General features: G+C 41.0%; 1 protein-coding gene across 10 annotated transcripts in view; it reads left to right on the top strand.

The window, feature by feature from the left end:
- The window catches only part of slmapa (sarcolemma associated protein a), a 173,928-nt gene that overhangs the window by 88,126 nt on the left and 69,152 nt on the right, over positions 1-16,650 (top strand). For 6 of the 10 annotated variants that reach the window (XM_069939606.1, XM_069939603.1, XM_069939612.1 and 3 more), the window contains exons 12-13: positions 2,549-2,599; positions 3,492-3,557. In XM_069939606.1, the coding sequence (XP_069795707.1) occupies positions 2,549-2,599; positions 3,492-3,557 (117 nt within the window). The remainder of the gene's footprint in view (positions 1-2,548; positions 2,600-3,491; positions 3,558-16,650) is intronic. The other 4 variants (XM_069939609.1, XM_069939605.1, XM_069939610.1 and 1 more) reach the window with 1 other exon arrangement.

Genomic DNA, 16,650 nt, shown 5'->3' with positions numbered 1-16,650 from the left:
GAAGGAGGTGACCAGAAGTGATGAGGTTAGAGATAGAACTGGAGACTGTGGCTTGATGTTCTGTAGTGGGGTCCTGTAGAAGGGGTGTCTGAGAGCTGTCGTCTTGCCTCGGCAAGGTAGAGGTCAGTGTATCAGACCATAATAGTAACACCATTGTCTGCAGGTTTGATAGTGAGCCTGGAATTGTAGAGGAGAGAGCGTTCAGAGGTCAGGAGTTTGGAATAAGAGAGGGAATGGTGAAGTTGAGATGGTTGATGTCTCGGCGACAATTGGAAATAAAAAGATCCAAAACGGACTGTTGGCTGGGCGAGGTGTCCAGGAGGAGGAAGAAGGCTTGAAGCAAGAGAAGGGGTCTTGAGTTGGGGGAGGTGGGGTGGAGAGTCATGGTCGTGGAAATGGGCAAGGAGACCAAGATGATGGAAAAAGAGTTCGGCGTGGTGGCATGCACAGAACTCGTTAAGGATGGAAGTGGACAAAAGTAAGGTCTCTACTGAGGACAATGCGTTCTGTTTCTCAGAGAGGTGGGGAAAAACCAAGCAAGGGTCAGAGAGGGAGTCAGTGTGGTGGAGGAGGTGGAGTGTAAGGGAGGTCAAAGGGAGAGGATGGTGAGTTGAGGAGATCAAAGATGGAGGATTGTGGTGGTCAGAGATTGGAGATGATAGTTCGAGGAAGTCAGAAGGGGGAGGTGGAGCATTGGGGAGGTAAGAGAGTGGTGGTGGAAGGTGGAGGGCAGGGAAGGTTAGGGGGGAGGTGGAGGGTGTTGAAACGTGTAGCAACCCATGCTGCCAGCCTGTACAACCAAGGCTCCTCAACTCTTCCTCCCAATTTTGACGACTACATCAGGGCAACCTCAAGCACCCGTGATGAGCTCGACAGCTTCACTCACTTTGCTGCCAACTTTTACTCCGACTTCAAATTCACTTGGTTCATCTCCAGTGACACTTTCCCCTTTCTTGATCTCTCTCTGTCTCCTTCTTGGGAGATGAGCTTCCTGAAGGCATTCTTTACAAACTCGCTAAGTCCCACAATTACCTTGATTGCACTTTCTTCACACTCAGTCCCCTGCAAGGATTGTATTCCTTTCTCTCAATTTTTCTGTCTCCATCGTGTCTGTTCCCAAGATGAGCTCTTCTAGTCCACAATAACCAAAATGGCTTCCTTCTTCCAAAATCATGGCTTCCCCTCCTCCACCATCAATTCAGCCCTTTCCCTCTTCTTCATTTCCTACTCATTTGCCCTGGCCTCCAGATTCAACAAAACAGGTTTCCCCTTGTCCTCACCTACCACCTTACCACCTCTGTATCCAACACCTTACCCTTCCTAATTTCCTCCACCTACAACATGTTCCCATCACCAGACACATCTTTTCCTCTCCACCTTCCGTCGGGACTGCTCCCTCTGTGATTCCTTAGTCCACTCATCCCTTCCTATTAATCATCCTTTGGCACCTTTCACTCCCTAATCTACCTATTACCTCCTGCCTGTGGGACTGTGCTCCTCCCCTGCCCCCTCCCCCACCATTTTGTTCAGGCACCTGCCCATATTTTGTTCGTACCTTAATGAAAGGCTCAATCCCAAAATGTTGGTTATTTAACTTTATCTTTGCTCTATAAAGTTTGATCTGCTGAGTTTGTCCACCATTGTTTTTATTTCAATTCATCCTACTCTACTGCTTCTTTCCTCCAATTCTTTCTTTTCATTTATTTTATTTCCTTCAGAAAGGTAACAGTGAAAATACCAGTACTTCTATTTCTAGTGTTTTATACTATTCATGGTTCTTGTATCACGACACATTCACGGTGATTCTGCCTTAAAAAATTGCTTTAGGATGCCGTTAAAATATTAGGATTAATGTTTAGCTGAGAATGATGTCGGTTCTCTCATTCTTGCAGATTCTATTTTGTATATTTTTTTTCTCCAAAATATCAAGGTGATATCTGCACTTAAGTTACATAAACAAAATTAATATTGTAAACCATCTCTAAATATACAGAGGATCAATTAGAACGTGTAAAGAAAAACAGGTAATACTTTAAGCTGATGACATTTCCAGAAATAACAAAATTTGTGCTTGTCAGTACTGAACATTTCTTTTAATCCCAATCCAAATTTGGCTTTGTTTTTCTTGACTTTTTCTGCCTATTGATGGGTTTTAAATAATTGGGAATCGTAATAAGTTGCATGATATTTCATTTGTGCTTTTATCTCTGGAAAATTAATATTGATAACAGAATGATGGAAGAAATCATTTCATAAACACATTGAGAAAAGCATAGTTTGAAATGGAGTAAATTTTCTTGCATTAAAAGTAAATCTTACAAAAGCTAAGATGATGTTAGGTTTAGTTCTGGGCATTTTTATCACCTTTCATGTCTTTGTACTTCAGTCAGTGTTAAATGCCATAAAGAAGATGTTTTGTCCTTTTTGCAAGTGTGTTACAATGCTTCCAGATATAGTTATTTAAATGGTTTGTTTCATGCTGTTGTTAACTGTAAGACGACCATCCATTATTAGAACTAAAGTGAATTTTTTGTTTTGGTAACAATAGGAATCCAAGTTGATGACTTGTTATCTAAAATTAATGGAAACACTGATAAAGGTAGTGTACCAATGCAACTTTTAAGAAACTATTAATGAAAACCAAAGAACTTACTGATGGGACTATTGATAAGATTGAATTTTTAAAAATGTATTAAGTTTTGTCTTCATTGAGGAGAGGAAGTGAAGTGCAGAGAAATGGGACACTTTCCCATTTCAGGGATTCATTGTCTGCTCAGACTAAAGACAGGTATAAACCATGATCTGTTTCAGCATTAAAGCCCTTGGTGTGAATCTCAGAACAGCACATCTTATGGTACATTAATTTTCTACATAAGCCTTGTGCTGTTTCAATAAGCAAATACCAAAATATGAATAGATTTGTGCTTTGGATCTTGGAAGAGCTGGGATTGAGATTTGAACTTTAATTTTTCAACATCCTTTATGGCCTTCAAAAAGTGATTATCTTCCTGTTAGTTCAAATCTCACAAGTCTGATATTTTAAAAATACTAAATCAGAAAATCTGTATTGATTGCTTGGCTGTGTGTTTCTTGTGGACATGAAGCTGATTTAAATGCTATGACATCAGGAACCTTTTTTTTAATCTAAGAATTAATCATTTAAGGTCTGTACTGACCTGCTGGTGGTGCAATTTTCAGATAGTTGTAGACTAAAGCAAAGGAGTGAAGTTTAAAAGTGAAATGGCTGTATTTTTGATCGATAAATGAATTTGTGGTGGGGTGAGATGTCAAATGTGAATTTGGTCTGCAAATCCATTTAATACGCAATATGTCCCATTGCATTATGTTCACCCCAGTTTTGTGAATTTCATTATTTGTTGTGAGAAAAAAAATTATCTTTCAGTTATTGCTTCTATGAAGGGAGTTATTCATGTTTGTTCAGCATGAAACTTTATCCAAGTACTTAATTGAAGGTTCTTTCTTTCTAACAGAGCATTTTCGGCTAAAGAGTGGAGGGGACTGCTCTGAGCTATTCCAACAATTCATTGACTGCAAGAGTGAGTATCTGTACAATACACACTGACAAATAGGGTTCTGAATAAAGACGTAGCATCATTAAGATAGCTGCAGTTCAAGACATTTGGGTACATCCAGAATTTCAAGGATAACTTGAAATTAAAAACTTAATTATTTTACTTATCTGGTTACACTTCCTGTTCTTAGTCTTTTTCCTTTTTAAAGCCAAACTATTTAAAGTTGCATGCAACAAAAAGGAAATGATGAATTTAGCAGTAAATCTTGCAGTATTTGACTTAATTCTTTTTTATTATTATTTCTATAAGGTAATAACATTTGACATTTTACTGATTAGGTTGTGGATTTTAACTGTGGTAATGGAGTTCCTCAGGGTGAGAATTTCTCATTCTTGGGGGACATAAAATTATTAAAATACACAAAATAAAATCTGATTTCAGTGCTAAAGTTGAATACTTAATAATTCTTAAAATTATGATGTTATGTAGTGCCATGATATCAGAGTTGTCCTTCACAAACTTTCCAGGGCATGTAATTTTTAACAGGTTAATGAGGACTGAGAAACCTGACTATTCTAAACCATGAGCCAGAATGACAGGAGGTTGATTCATATCTGTAATTAACAGATTTAAAATGAATTTCTTTAAACTACTCAAATCAGATTACATTTGTTTCTTATTAAATGTATATGGGCTTTTAATTTATCATATTGTTAATTTAAGTCAGCTGCAGATTGGGTCATAAACCATTTTTTTAAAGTTATCTACATACTAAGCAATTTTTAACCCAGGATAAATTATTGCCCTGCCACCAAAACTCTGTCACCCTATTATAAATATACAATGCCCTTCATAATGTTCGGGACAAAGACACTTTTTTTCCTTTATTTACCCTGTGCTCCACAGTTTTAAATTTGTAATCAAACAATTCACATGTGATTAAAGTGCACATTCAGATTTAATTCAAGGTTATCTGTATACATTTTGGTTTGACCATGTGGAAATTACAGCACTTTTTAAAAATAGTCCCTTCATTTCAGGGCACCATAATATTTGGGACATCTGGCTTCGCAGGTGTTTGTGAGTACTCGGGTATGTTTAATTGGTTCAATAGTACAGGTACAAGAGAGATAGACTTGCTTTAAGCTTTTGGGGAGTTAGGGGGCAGAGGCTTCACTGCAAGATGCAAACCACTAGTATGGCAGTGAAAGGATTACCAGATTATAGTTTGCCAAGAAGAATTTAAAAGAGCCTGCAGAATTCTGGAAAACGATCTTATGGATAGATGAAACCAAGATTAACCTGTATCAGAGTGATGGCAAGAGCAAAGTGTTGAGGTATAAAGGAACTGCCCAAGATACAAAGCAGACCACTTTTGCCATGGTTTACTTTGTAGCCTCTGTATTTCTGTTCACCAAGTCTTCTGCAGACAGTGGTCATGGACACATCTACACCTGCCTCCTGAAGAGCGTTTCTGATCTGTCGGACAGTTTGAGGATTCTTCTGTCATCAGCAATTGAGACCTTGGAATACCGGTGCCTTTGCGATTATGGTACCGAGCTCACCAGTACGCTCTTTCTTAATGATGTTCCAAACTGTTGATTTTGATAATCCTAAAGTTTGGGCAGTGTCTCTTGCTGTTTTATTCATGATTTTCAGCCTCATAACGGCTTCTTTAACTTTCATTGGCACAACTCTGGTCCTCGTGTTGAAAAACAACAACTACAGACTCAAGGGTGATCAAAAGCTTAGAGGCAAGACTATCTCTTAAACCTGCACCAATGAAGAGTCCTCACAAACACCGGTGAAGCTAAATGTCCCAAACATTATGGTACCCTGATCTGAGCAGACAATGTATAAAAAGTGCTATGATTTCTACGTGGTCAAACCAAAACATAAACAAATAACCTTGAATAAAATCTGGAATATGCACTTCAATTACATGTGAGTTGTTTTGATTACAAATTTAAAACTGGAGCACAGGGGCAAATAAAGTTTAAAAAAGTGTCTTTGTCCCAAACATTATGATGGGAACTGCATATATATATATTTTTGAATACCAAAATAAATTCAGCATGAGAAGAGTTGTTCTAAAGAGTAAAAAACACTTTTCATTTTGATGAGCTGCTTTAACCTAGAACCAAATTGTAAATGGACTTGAGCTTATTTCTGGTTACAACAGTCATAAGACACAACTATGCAACCAACTTGGATTATTATGGGTACCCCTTAAAGTGTTGGTTTTCTTTTTGTCTTGGAAAGCTTGTTTAACATTTGTCAAGGATTCCACTCATCTGCTGAGGATCTTGATGCAATGTTTTGAAGGAAAATGAACACCTATTGACATTGTTTCTAGAAAAGAAACAGCACAAAATAGAATGATTTAGCTCATTAGCCTAGAGCTGTTACATTATTCTGATTGTATCCCTCGCACTTTTTTCATGCAATGGTCTAAGCTCTCTTTGAAGAACTTGTGGGCATTCCTTTAATGTTTAGTAGTAATGACTTCCAGGCTCTGATCAACCTGTGTATAATTAAGTGCTAATTATCTTTTTAGTTAATTTTCTTTTGATCTGTTTCCCCGAGTCAAAGGAATTAACAAACACAAAGGACATTATACATAGTGAAGGGAGGAAAGTTTAGGGGAGACATGGGGGGTAAGTTTTTTTTACACAGGTAGTCGTGGGTGCCTGGAATTCCTTGCCAGGTGGTGGTGGAGGCTGAAACATTAGGGATGTTTAAGACTTAGACAGGCTCATGGATTAAAGAAAAATAGAGGGTTACAAGGTAGGAAGGGTTTAGATTTTTTTTTGGTAGGAATATGTAAGTCGGCAGAACTTTGAGGACTGAAAGTAAGTCCTATACTGTGCTGTTCTTTGTTCAAATATCAATCTCATTATCTGCCTCACTTTCTCCTTTATCTTTCTTGACATTTAGTGACATGTCATTTTCATCCCATGTTGGACTGACTTCATGCTAGTTAAGAAAATATTTAATTTGCTCATGAGATTATGGCCAACTGAAGTTTATTTAATTTTGAATATTATCTTGCTGTTCTTCCATATCTGTCAGAATGTGAAAATGTTTGCTTCCTTTATGTTAATATCTATTTATGCTGTTATTTCAGAAAGTCAGGCACCTCCTCTTAAGGTCCCCTCTGCTATCAAAATTTCACAGTTCAATTTCTTTTGCACATTCTTTATTCCATTGTGTTTTGTGCTAGATCATGTACAACCCAAGTTTTATTGTATGATAAGCTGTCCCCTTGTGAAATTTCTGTGCCCACACTAACCTTTACCAGCCCAGCTAGGTCTTGCAAATGTCTCTATCAAATGTCCGTATCTGAGTACGATGTGCGCTCTGCCATCAGGAGAATGTATCCGAGGAAAGTATAAGGCCCAGACGGAGTACCTGGCTGGGTATTTAAAATCTGTGCTAACCAATTTAACAATATATTAATGGAAAGTTTCAATATCACATTCCAGCAGGGCATGGTACCCACCTGTTTCAAACAGGTGACAATAGTACCAGTGCCCTAGAAAATTGTAGTAAATTGCCTTTATGACCATCGACCAGTAGCTCTTACATTAACAGTGATGAAGTGTGTTGAAAAGCTGGGGATGAAGCAGATCAGCCCCTGTCTGAGCAATGACATGGATCCATTCCAGTTTGTCTATGTGGTAAATCTGTGTCATGCTTTGTCACAGCAACAGGTCTGTGGCCAGATGCCATCTCACTGGTCAGCAAAGATGCATTCTCAAAGATGCTCTTGACCAAAAGTTCAGCATTTAACACCATCATTCCCTCAAAACTGATCTGCAAACTCCAAAACCTGGAAGGTAGCACCCCATTGTGCAATTGGATTATCTCCAGACCATAATCAGTGAGGATTAGTAAGAACATCTCCTCCACAATCTTCATCAGTACCAGAGCACCACAAGGCTATGTTCGTCACCCCCTGCTCTATTCACTTAACACCTATGACTGTGTGGTTTGGTACGACAATAACACCAAATACAAATTTGCTGGTGGGTTGTATAAGGAAAGATGATAAGTCAGCATACAGGATGGAGCATGAAAACTTGGCTGAATGGTGCACCAACAACAGCCTTGCATTCAGTGTCACCAAAACTAAGGAGCTGATTATTGACTTCAGGAATGGAAAGCCAGAGATATACAATCCAGTGATCATTGTGGGATCGGAGGTGGAGAGGGTAAGCAAATTTAAGTACTTGGGAGTCACTGTCTCAGAGGATCTTTCCTGGACCAAACACACTAATAGCATCGTGAGGAAGACACTTCAGCGCCTCTACTTTCTCCGGAGTTTGTGGAGGTTTGATATGGCATCAGAAACCATGGCAAATTTCTACAGGTTGAAAATATGCTGACTGGCTGTGTCACAGACTGGAATGGGGACACCAGTGCCCCTGAGTATAACACCCTCCAAAAGGTAGTGGCCACAGCCCAAGACATCACAGGCAATACCCTCCCCACTATCAAGAACATTTGCAGGGAACACTGCTGTCAGAGAGCAGCAGCAATCATTAAGGATTCATACCACCCAACACATGCTCTGTTCTCACTGCTGCCATCAGGAAAGAGATATAAGTGCCACAAGACTCACACCACCAGGTTCAGGAACAGCTGCTACCCCTCCACCATCAGACTCGTCAACAACAAACTCAATCAGGGATTCATTTAAGGTTCTTAATTGTGCACTTTATTGATTTTGTTTTTAATTCTCTCTGTTGCACAGTCAGTTTGTTTACATTTGTTATCTGCTTGTAGTTCTTTATTTGTTTACATGTATACACTGTGTACAGTTTTTTTTTGCACTACCAATAAGTGGGTAATTCTGCCTCACCTGTAGTAAAATGAATCTCAGGATTGTATGTGAAGTCATGTATGTACTCTGACAATAAATCTGAAATCTTTCTCACTGAGGGCTATGGATCACAAGTCAAGTCACAATAAATCCCAATCACCCTGATGACCTTTTTATAACTGTTGATAAATATGTGTGTGTGTATTTTTTTAAACATATTAAACTGATGTGAATTTAACTTAAATAAAGAAAAATATAGTTTTTCCATACTTGTGAATATATGGTTAGCCATTATCTTTGCTGAATCTTCGATATTGAAATGATGCGTGTAACAGTTAATGTTACTGGTCTAATAATCCAGAGGCCTGGAAAAATAAACCAGAAACCCAAATTTAAATCTTTGTAATGCAACTGTGGAATTCAAATTTGGTTGATAGGCTGAGTATCATGTATGAAAGAAATGAGTTATTAGTAATAATGAGAACACAAAAACTTCAGTATTGTTCCATATGGTGTTCTTCAGTCCTTCGGGGAAGGTAATGTATTGTTCTAGCCCAGTCTGACCTGCTGGTGACCCAGCAATGTCATTGACTTTTCAATGCTGCATGAAGTGGGCCAATCTCACTGGGAATGAATGATTCAACCACGCTTCGATTGAGGGTAGTTAAAGGATCCTTGCCTTGATAGAAAAACCCCACATCATAAAAATTTAATAATTTGCTTTGGTATTTTTTTCAAAAAGGCGAGTCTTGCTGTTGGTGAGTTTCGGGTCCAAGGAGTTGGTGAGAGCATGGGAGGAGTTTATAAAGAAATTAAAGTCTCCAGTTGCTAACAAGCGATAGTGAACAGAGGCAGCAGCAAAGAGTGTTTGAAAAGGGTCAGGTGACACAGCAAACTGAAGGGAAGCTCTAGTGGGGCTGCCATTGTAGGAGCGACTTGGTGTAAGAGTGGGACTTGGAGTCTATGGCTTGAGAGGCTTCAGTGGGAGGAGGTGGAGTAATTGGTCAGGCTTGGGAGTGACACCTGCTCTTTGGAGGAAACAAGGCTTTAGTAAGATGGAATAGGTAAGGTTTTTGGATCCAGGCTGAGAAGAAGTGCCTGGTGAGGAGAAGTATTGTGGTCTTTGAATGAAAAGTCTACAGATGCAGTGACAGACATAAAAACTCAGCAGGTTACACAGCGAACTTCATATAGCGAAGATAAAGATACACAACCAAAGATTCAGGCCTGAGCCCTTCATCAAATTATAAGCAAAATGTACGCAGGTGTCTGAATAAAATGATGGGTGAGAGGGGCAGGGGGAGGAGCACAGGCCCACAAGCAAAAGGGAATAGGTGGATAAGGGAGGGAGGGCAGAAGAGAAAACAGGAGGAGGAGGAGGAGGAATGGAGAGGGAAGGTGGTGGCAAGCTGGAGGAAAGAGGGATAGAAAAGAGAGAGAGTGGGGAGTGGTCTAGCAGAAATTGGAGAATTCGGTTAGTGCCCAGGTTGAATATTAGGTGTGCTCCTCCAATTTACTGGTGACCTTGGTTTGTCTGTGCATGAGGCCATGGACAGACATGTTAGTCTGGGAGATGGGCACAGAATTAAAAGGGTTGGCCGCTTTGAGATCCCCACTGTTACTGTGGACAGTGATAAGGTCCTCCGCAAAAACCGCCTCCCAATGTATGTACAGTCTCTCCGATATAAAGGCCACAGCGGGAGCATTGGATGCAGTGGATGATTCCCACAGATTCACAAGTATTGGTTCATTTAAAAGGACTCTTTGATGTTTTGAATGTTGGTGAGGGAGGAGTTGTGGTGGCAAGTGTGGCACTTCCTGTGTGCAAGGGGGCGATAACTGGGAAGGGATGAGGGAGTCACAGAAAGAATGGTCCCTCAGGAAGGCAGAGAGGGGACGATGTGGTGGAATCATGTTGTCGGTGATGGAAATTATGGAGGATGATAGGTGGTAGGTGATGACAAGGGGAATCTCGTTCTTGTTGGGTCTCGAGGCAGATGGGGCCAGGGCAGAGGTGTGGGAAATGGAGGAGATGCAGATAAGGGCTGAGTTGAACATAGGAGAGGGGAAGCTACATTCTTTGAAGGGGGAATCTCTTGGTGATCTGGAATGGAAGACGTAGTCTTTGGGGCAAATGTGGCAGAGACCAAGAAATTAGGAGACAGGATTAGAGTCCCTACAAGGGACTGGGTGTGAAAAGGTGTAGTCGAGGTAATTTTGCGACTTGCCAGGTTTGTAAAACGTGTCTGTAGAATGTTTGTCTCCTGTGATGGAGGCAGAGAGATTAAGAAAGGGGAAAGATTTGCCAGAGATGGACTGAATGAATTTGAGGTCGGGGTGAAAGTGAGTAGCAAAGTGAATCAATTTGACAAGCTCATCATGGGTGCACAAGGCAGCACCAATGCAGTTGTCAGAGTAGCAGATGAAGAGTTGAAGGGCCTTGCCTGTGTAGGTTTGCAACAAAGCAAACAAAAAGGCAGGCATAACTGGGACTCGTGGGTACCAATTTGCTATTGTAACCTTTGGTTTGAGAGCTACAGGAAGCTGAGGTGAGATTTAACTAAGCTTTTTCTTTTCTTTCAAGAGAAGAGGGAATGGCAGTTAGGATAGCAGAGTGCTCCTCCTGCAAAATATGGGAAATCAAGAAGATATCCCGTGTATCTGATGAGTGAAAAACAACAAATTTCGTGTCTTGTTCATGACAATAAAATCTGATTCTGTCTTAGTAGCGAGAAATGCATCCAGCTGCAGCTCCCTACAGACTGCATTGCAACCATCTGGTGGGCTGATAGAGGAGAGTTAGAGGGAGGCAGTGACATCTCGAATGCAGGTAGCTGTGTGGCTGTAAGGAGATGGAAAGTGAATAGGCAGTGAATGCAGGGTACCCCTGTGGCTGTTGCTCTCAATAATAGGAAAAACTGCTTTGGATGGTGTTGGGGGAGGGGGGAGCTATTAGGAGAAAGCCACAGCAGTCCAGTGGCTCAGATAGGTAGGGGTGGGGTGGGGAGAAGGGCAGAACTATAGTGAATTTTACATGATAGAGGGATTAGGGGATATGGGGAGAAGGCAGGTAGGTGGAGTTAGGTCATAAATTAGATCAGCCATGATCTTATTGAATGGCGGAGCAGGCTCGATGGGCCATTTTTGGCCTACTCCTGTTCCTACTTCCTATGTTCCTATGAATGAGGGCCTATTGTTCAGGGGAACAGATAGGAGATTCTATCAATGAGATCAGAGGTCCTGATGGTATGTTGCTTCCCATGTGCCAAGATCAGAATTGATTCTGATCAAGTCAACAACATTCTTGCAAGGGAGGGGGTGAGCCGCAGTGAGCAATCAGATGTGGTACGCATCAGTACCAAAAGCATGGATGAGAAAAGGGGTGAGGTACCGAAGAGTGAATTTAGGGAGTAGGGAAGGAAGCTGAAAAGCAAGATCTTGGGGTGGTAATCTCTGGATTACTACCTGTGCTACATGCCAGTGATGGCAAGAATAGGAAGATATGACAGATAAATACAGAGTTCAAGGGGCAAGGGTTTAAATTTGTGGACCATTGTGATCTCTTCTGGAGTGGGTGCAGAAGGGATAGATTGCACCTGAACTCTTGAGATTAATGTCCTTGTTGGGAAAATATGCTGGAGCAATTGGGGAGGGTTTAAACTAAGTTTGCAGGGGATGGGAACCAGAATATTGGGTCAGATGATGGACCAGTTTGGGGATGGTAAATTTGATGAGCCGGGAGACTGAGGATTGATAAGCAGTGGAAAAGGCAAAAATGCAGGCAGTTGTATGGGTTGAAATGTTAAAAAGTATTGAAAATGAGAGTGATGAACTGGGGCCATGGATAAGTGCATAGAATTATAATGTAGAGGTCAATACAGAGACCAGGCTGACACAAGAGCAGAATTTGCTGTTTAATCTTAGTTTCAGATGGTTTCAAAAAAACAGAGAAGGAGGTAAAAGCTCCGGAAGAACAACTTCTTTCCACAGGAAGTGAGAATGTTGAACAACCAAAGGAATTGCTCACACTAACCTTCCAAGACTCTCACTTTCACAAAACGATATTTATTTATTTGTATACATGAAATACTTGCCCTGCATATGTATTGTTCTTCTGTATGTGTGTTAAGTTTGGTTGTGTGTGTCCGCATGCTTTACACTTGAGGACCAGAGAACACTATTTCCTTGGGTTGGTTGCACAATCGGATGACAATAAATTTGGCTTGAAAGGTAGGGGATGTGGCATTGCTAATCAGGGATATGCTCACAGCTGTCAAAAAGGAAGATGACATGGAGGATCTGTCCACCATATCAGTGTGGGTTGAAGACAGAAACAGGAAGGGAGCATCACTCTATCGGGAATACACAGTAGACCCCCAAAGAGCTGCTGGGCCACTGAGGACGAGATAAGTATGCAAATTTTGGAAAGGTGCAAAAATAATAAGGGTTGCTGTCATGGATGACTTCACCTTCCCTAATATTGACTGGCGTATCTTTAATGCAAAATGTTTGGATGAGGAGGAATTGTTAGGAGTGTCCAAGAAGGATTCCTGACAGTTTGTGGAGGCAAGGCCATACTGCATCTTGTACTGGGTAATGAACCTTGCCATTTGCCAGACCTCTGCAGGTGATTATTGAGAGATAGTGACCACAACTTTTGCATACCCATGGACAAAGATAGCAGGAGATATGGCCATGGCAAATAAACTAGTAATAAAAATTTAAATTGCCTGCTGCCTTGTACATTTGAAGAATTTATTGTAGCTTTTCCACACCTATTTATTTGAAAACTACCTTGGGGGAATAGTAAATGTAAATAATAAATGTCAAGTAAGATGGAAAATCAGTCATTCTGGGTAGGAAGTTATAGAAATTCTGTCTATGCAAGATGCCATTATCTAAAACTGGTCTGCCTGGTAGTGGATGGAAAGCTGAGATAAAGCATTCACTGTTTTTTCATTAAATAATCTTGAGTCAGAATGGAGATTATACTAAAATAAGACCATTAGGAAAAGGGGCTGGGCAGCCTGGTCCTGCTCCTTTGAACATGCTACGCTATTCAATGGATGAATTGATTTTTATTTTCCCCATTTCCACTTTCCTTCCTCCATGTAATCTTAGATTCTTTAGCTGATTGAAAATGTATCCATTGCAGATTTGAATGTATTCAAGAAATCAGCCGCCTCCTCCTCTGTTTTCTTGAGTAATGAATTCCAGGAACTCTCAGTTCTTTGAAGGAATAAATTCGTCACTTCGTCTCCAGAAAATGTGAAGATCTGCTGGCTCTCCCTTTGTTTTTTTTTTGAGACTTCATGATCTGTTCTTGTATTCTCCCATGAGGGGCAAGATCCTCCTGACAAACTCCCAGTTAATCATATACACTTTGATAAGATCACTTCTCATTCAGGGATTATTGATAGATCCTTCCTCACAGAAGTAATCTGTCAATACCTGGAATCATCCCAGTGTATGCTCTATGAATGCTTCAAACAGTAATGAATCTTCCCTGAATATGTGGTTTTCCAGATGCAGGCTCACTTGTGGCAGGGACATCCCTAATTTAACACTCCAACCTTGAAATAAAAGCTGGTGTTCCCATAGCTTTCTCTTTCACCAGCTGCGCGCATATTAGCTCTTTGTGTTTCATGTCCCTTGACCCCCCCCCCCCCATAAATTGCTTTGTGCTGCAGCTTTTTTGCATTCTTTTACTAGTAATGAACACAAGTGAACACAATTTTGACCATATGTTCTATTTTTCAACCTTCTTCTCAATACTTTTATGTGAACTGAAGGTGCAGGAGACTGCAGATGCTGGAATCTATAGAGGAAAAAAAACCAAAATGCAGGGATTCAATGCGGAATGTGGACTGTCCATTTTCCTCCATGGACAATGCCTGAACAGTTGAGTTCCTCGAGCATTTTTTTTTGCTCTTTTTTAAATTTGGACATACTGCACAGTAATAGGTCATTTCGGCTCACGAGCTGCCCAATTTACACCCAACTGCATGGCAGCTTGTCTTACTCTCTTTGTATCATGCACAAATTTTGTCACGGTACCTTTGCTTCCTTCCACCATTTGTATACTTACAAATATACATTTGTAAGCACATGCTGTGCCCGCATGGATTCCTGAGGTACCCAATTATTTACTGATAGCTAACCTGACTGACTCCCTCGTTTCTATTTGCTCTTTTCTGCTGGTTAGTCAATCCACGACCATTGCGCTTGCTGCCAATAACATGAGCTCTTAGCTTGCAAATTAATCTTTTCTAAGGCACTTGGTCAAATGCCTTTTGAAAATCTGAATGCATTCTATTAGCTGGTTGTCTTCTATGTTCTCTGGCTGATAGTTCCTCAGAGGTATCACAGTGATATTACAACCTTGTATCCTTCACCGCCCCCTCTCTCTCTCTCTCTCTCTCTCTCTCTGTCTTTCTATCTCCAGCTATTTCTGCCTCTCTTTCCGACACTGTCCATCTCTCTCTACCTCTGTGTCTCTAGCCACTTTCTGGAGCTCGGATGCAGATAATGCACCGGCAGACACGGCTTGGGGAGTGCAGCTGGGACGTTCAGATGGCTGCGAAGAAGATGCCTTTCAGTTACCTGAACATGCTGGCTGAAAGAGAGCCGCTTCCGAGTGAACGCCAGCTCCTGTGGACTGTGGCTGTAGTCCTACTGCTACTTTCAGGTGCAACGGGGGATTCTCCGAGCCAGAGAATCTTCCTAGAGGAGGAGGAGGGTTAGGTAAGTGCTCCTTCTGGCCGGGTTCTCCACTTTCAGGTGGCCACCCGACAGCCACATTGGGGAAGATAGGCGGCTTTACAGTCGGGTATTCTGGCCACCTGAAAGTGGCTTCTGTCTCTCTTTCCATCTGTCTGCCTGTTTCTCTCTCTGTGTCCTTCTCCTCCTCCCCGCCACCCACCCCATTTATTTGAGGATCGTACTGTGCAGATAATTTGTAAATATGAGGAGGTGGGAGAAATTGGAAGTAGATTTAATTGTGTGAGGAAGGATAGAACTGTCTACATTTAACTACAACATTCTATAAATTGTACTGACAATAACCACAACAGCAGTGCGAGTATAAGACAGCTTTAATAAACTAATATGTACACTGAGGTCTTGTCTCTGCAAGACAAACCTGGAAGGCTACACTGTAGCTCTGGACAGCTTTATAGACAACGTAACCGGGATGACCCCTGGTGAACTAGAGGTGTAATTACATATCACCACAAGAACAGTCGCTGGTCCTTTCAGAAAGGAGGCACTCATGCAACAGGCTGAATGGCTGCCTCCAATGCTTTGCTATTCTTTTTCATAGATGTATTTGTGTGTATGGTAACAATAGCAGTCAATACAGGCTGCAGAAGTGAATGATTAAGTAGAGGAAGGTGCAAGTAGCCTGGAGGCATGGATCAGTTACTGTTGCTTCTGCGAGGCCCAAAGGAAAAAGGAGTTTGAATTTTAAATGTGTAAATTGGATAATGAGTTTGACCCTTGGGATCTTGAGCTAGAGCCATGGTTGAATGAAAATAATATTTTTCCTCTGCCTTTAGAGGTTGTGTTGCGTGTGAGGAAGTAGTTGAATGTTGCAGTTACCAAGAAGGCAAGTTTAATAGTCTGTGTTATGAAATGGATTAAAGGTTAGGGATTTCTTGTTGCTTCTTTCTGTGGTGACTGCAAGTATCAAATTGTGTCATCTCACTGGTCTGGAGAAAGGAGATTAAAGGAGTGAATGGAGTGAACTGCTGGGTGAATATTCGGGAAAAAATGGATAGGATTGGTTTGGAGAGATATGGGCCAAATGCAGAAGTTGGGTGGGGGGGGGGGCCTCTTGTGTGTGAGACATTTTGGTGAACGTGAGCAAATGATGCCATAGGCATTGTTTCCATGCTGTAATACTTATGGCTCTATTAGAGCCATCATTGACTAAAGAAGCACAAAATCAATAATATTTCTTTTGTCAGTTTCTCTGAATTTAATTATAAGCACATAAAATGTCGAGTAGGTTGCTCAGTCCTCAAGCCTGATCTTCCATTTATTTAGTGGCGCATGATGACTCTTTGTTGTCTTTGCTTTCCTGCTCTGTCCCTGGATTCACTTGGCATCGCCAGATTCTTCATTCATCAAAATTCAATTAAATTTCCTTCACGCTTACTCCTACCTGCCCCCCGCAAAATAAGATTGTGATTTCAATTTAGTACCATTTTACAATTTTGAATCCCCCTTGGTTAAGCAACACTCATCTCTATGCATGGTTTCTCCAGAGTCCATGAGGTGTCAACTGTAGCT

This window comes from Narcine bancroftii, chromosome 5 (genome assembly GCF_036971445.1).
Source record: "Narcine bancroftii isolate sNarBan1 chromosome 5, sNarBan1.hap1, whole genome shotgun sequence".
Classification (NCBI taxonomy): domain Eukaryota; kingdom Metazoa; phylum Chordata; class Chondrichthyes; order Torpediniformes; family Narcinidae; genus Narcine; species Narcine bancroftii.
The sequence above is the reverse complement of the archived record's forward strand: the minus strand, read 5'-3'. Positions and strand labels throughout refer to the sequence as shown.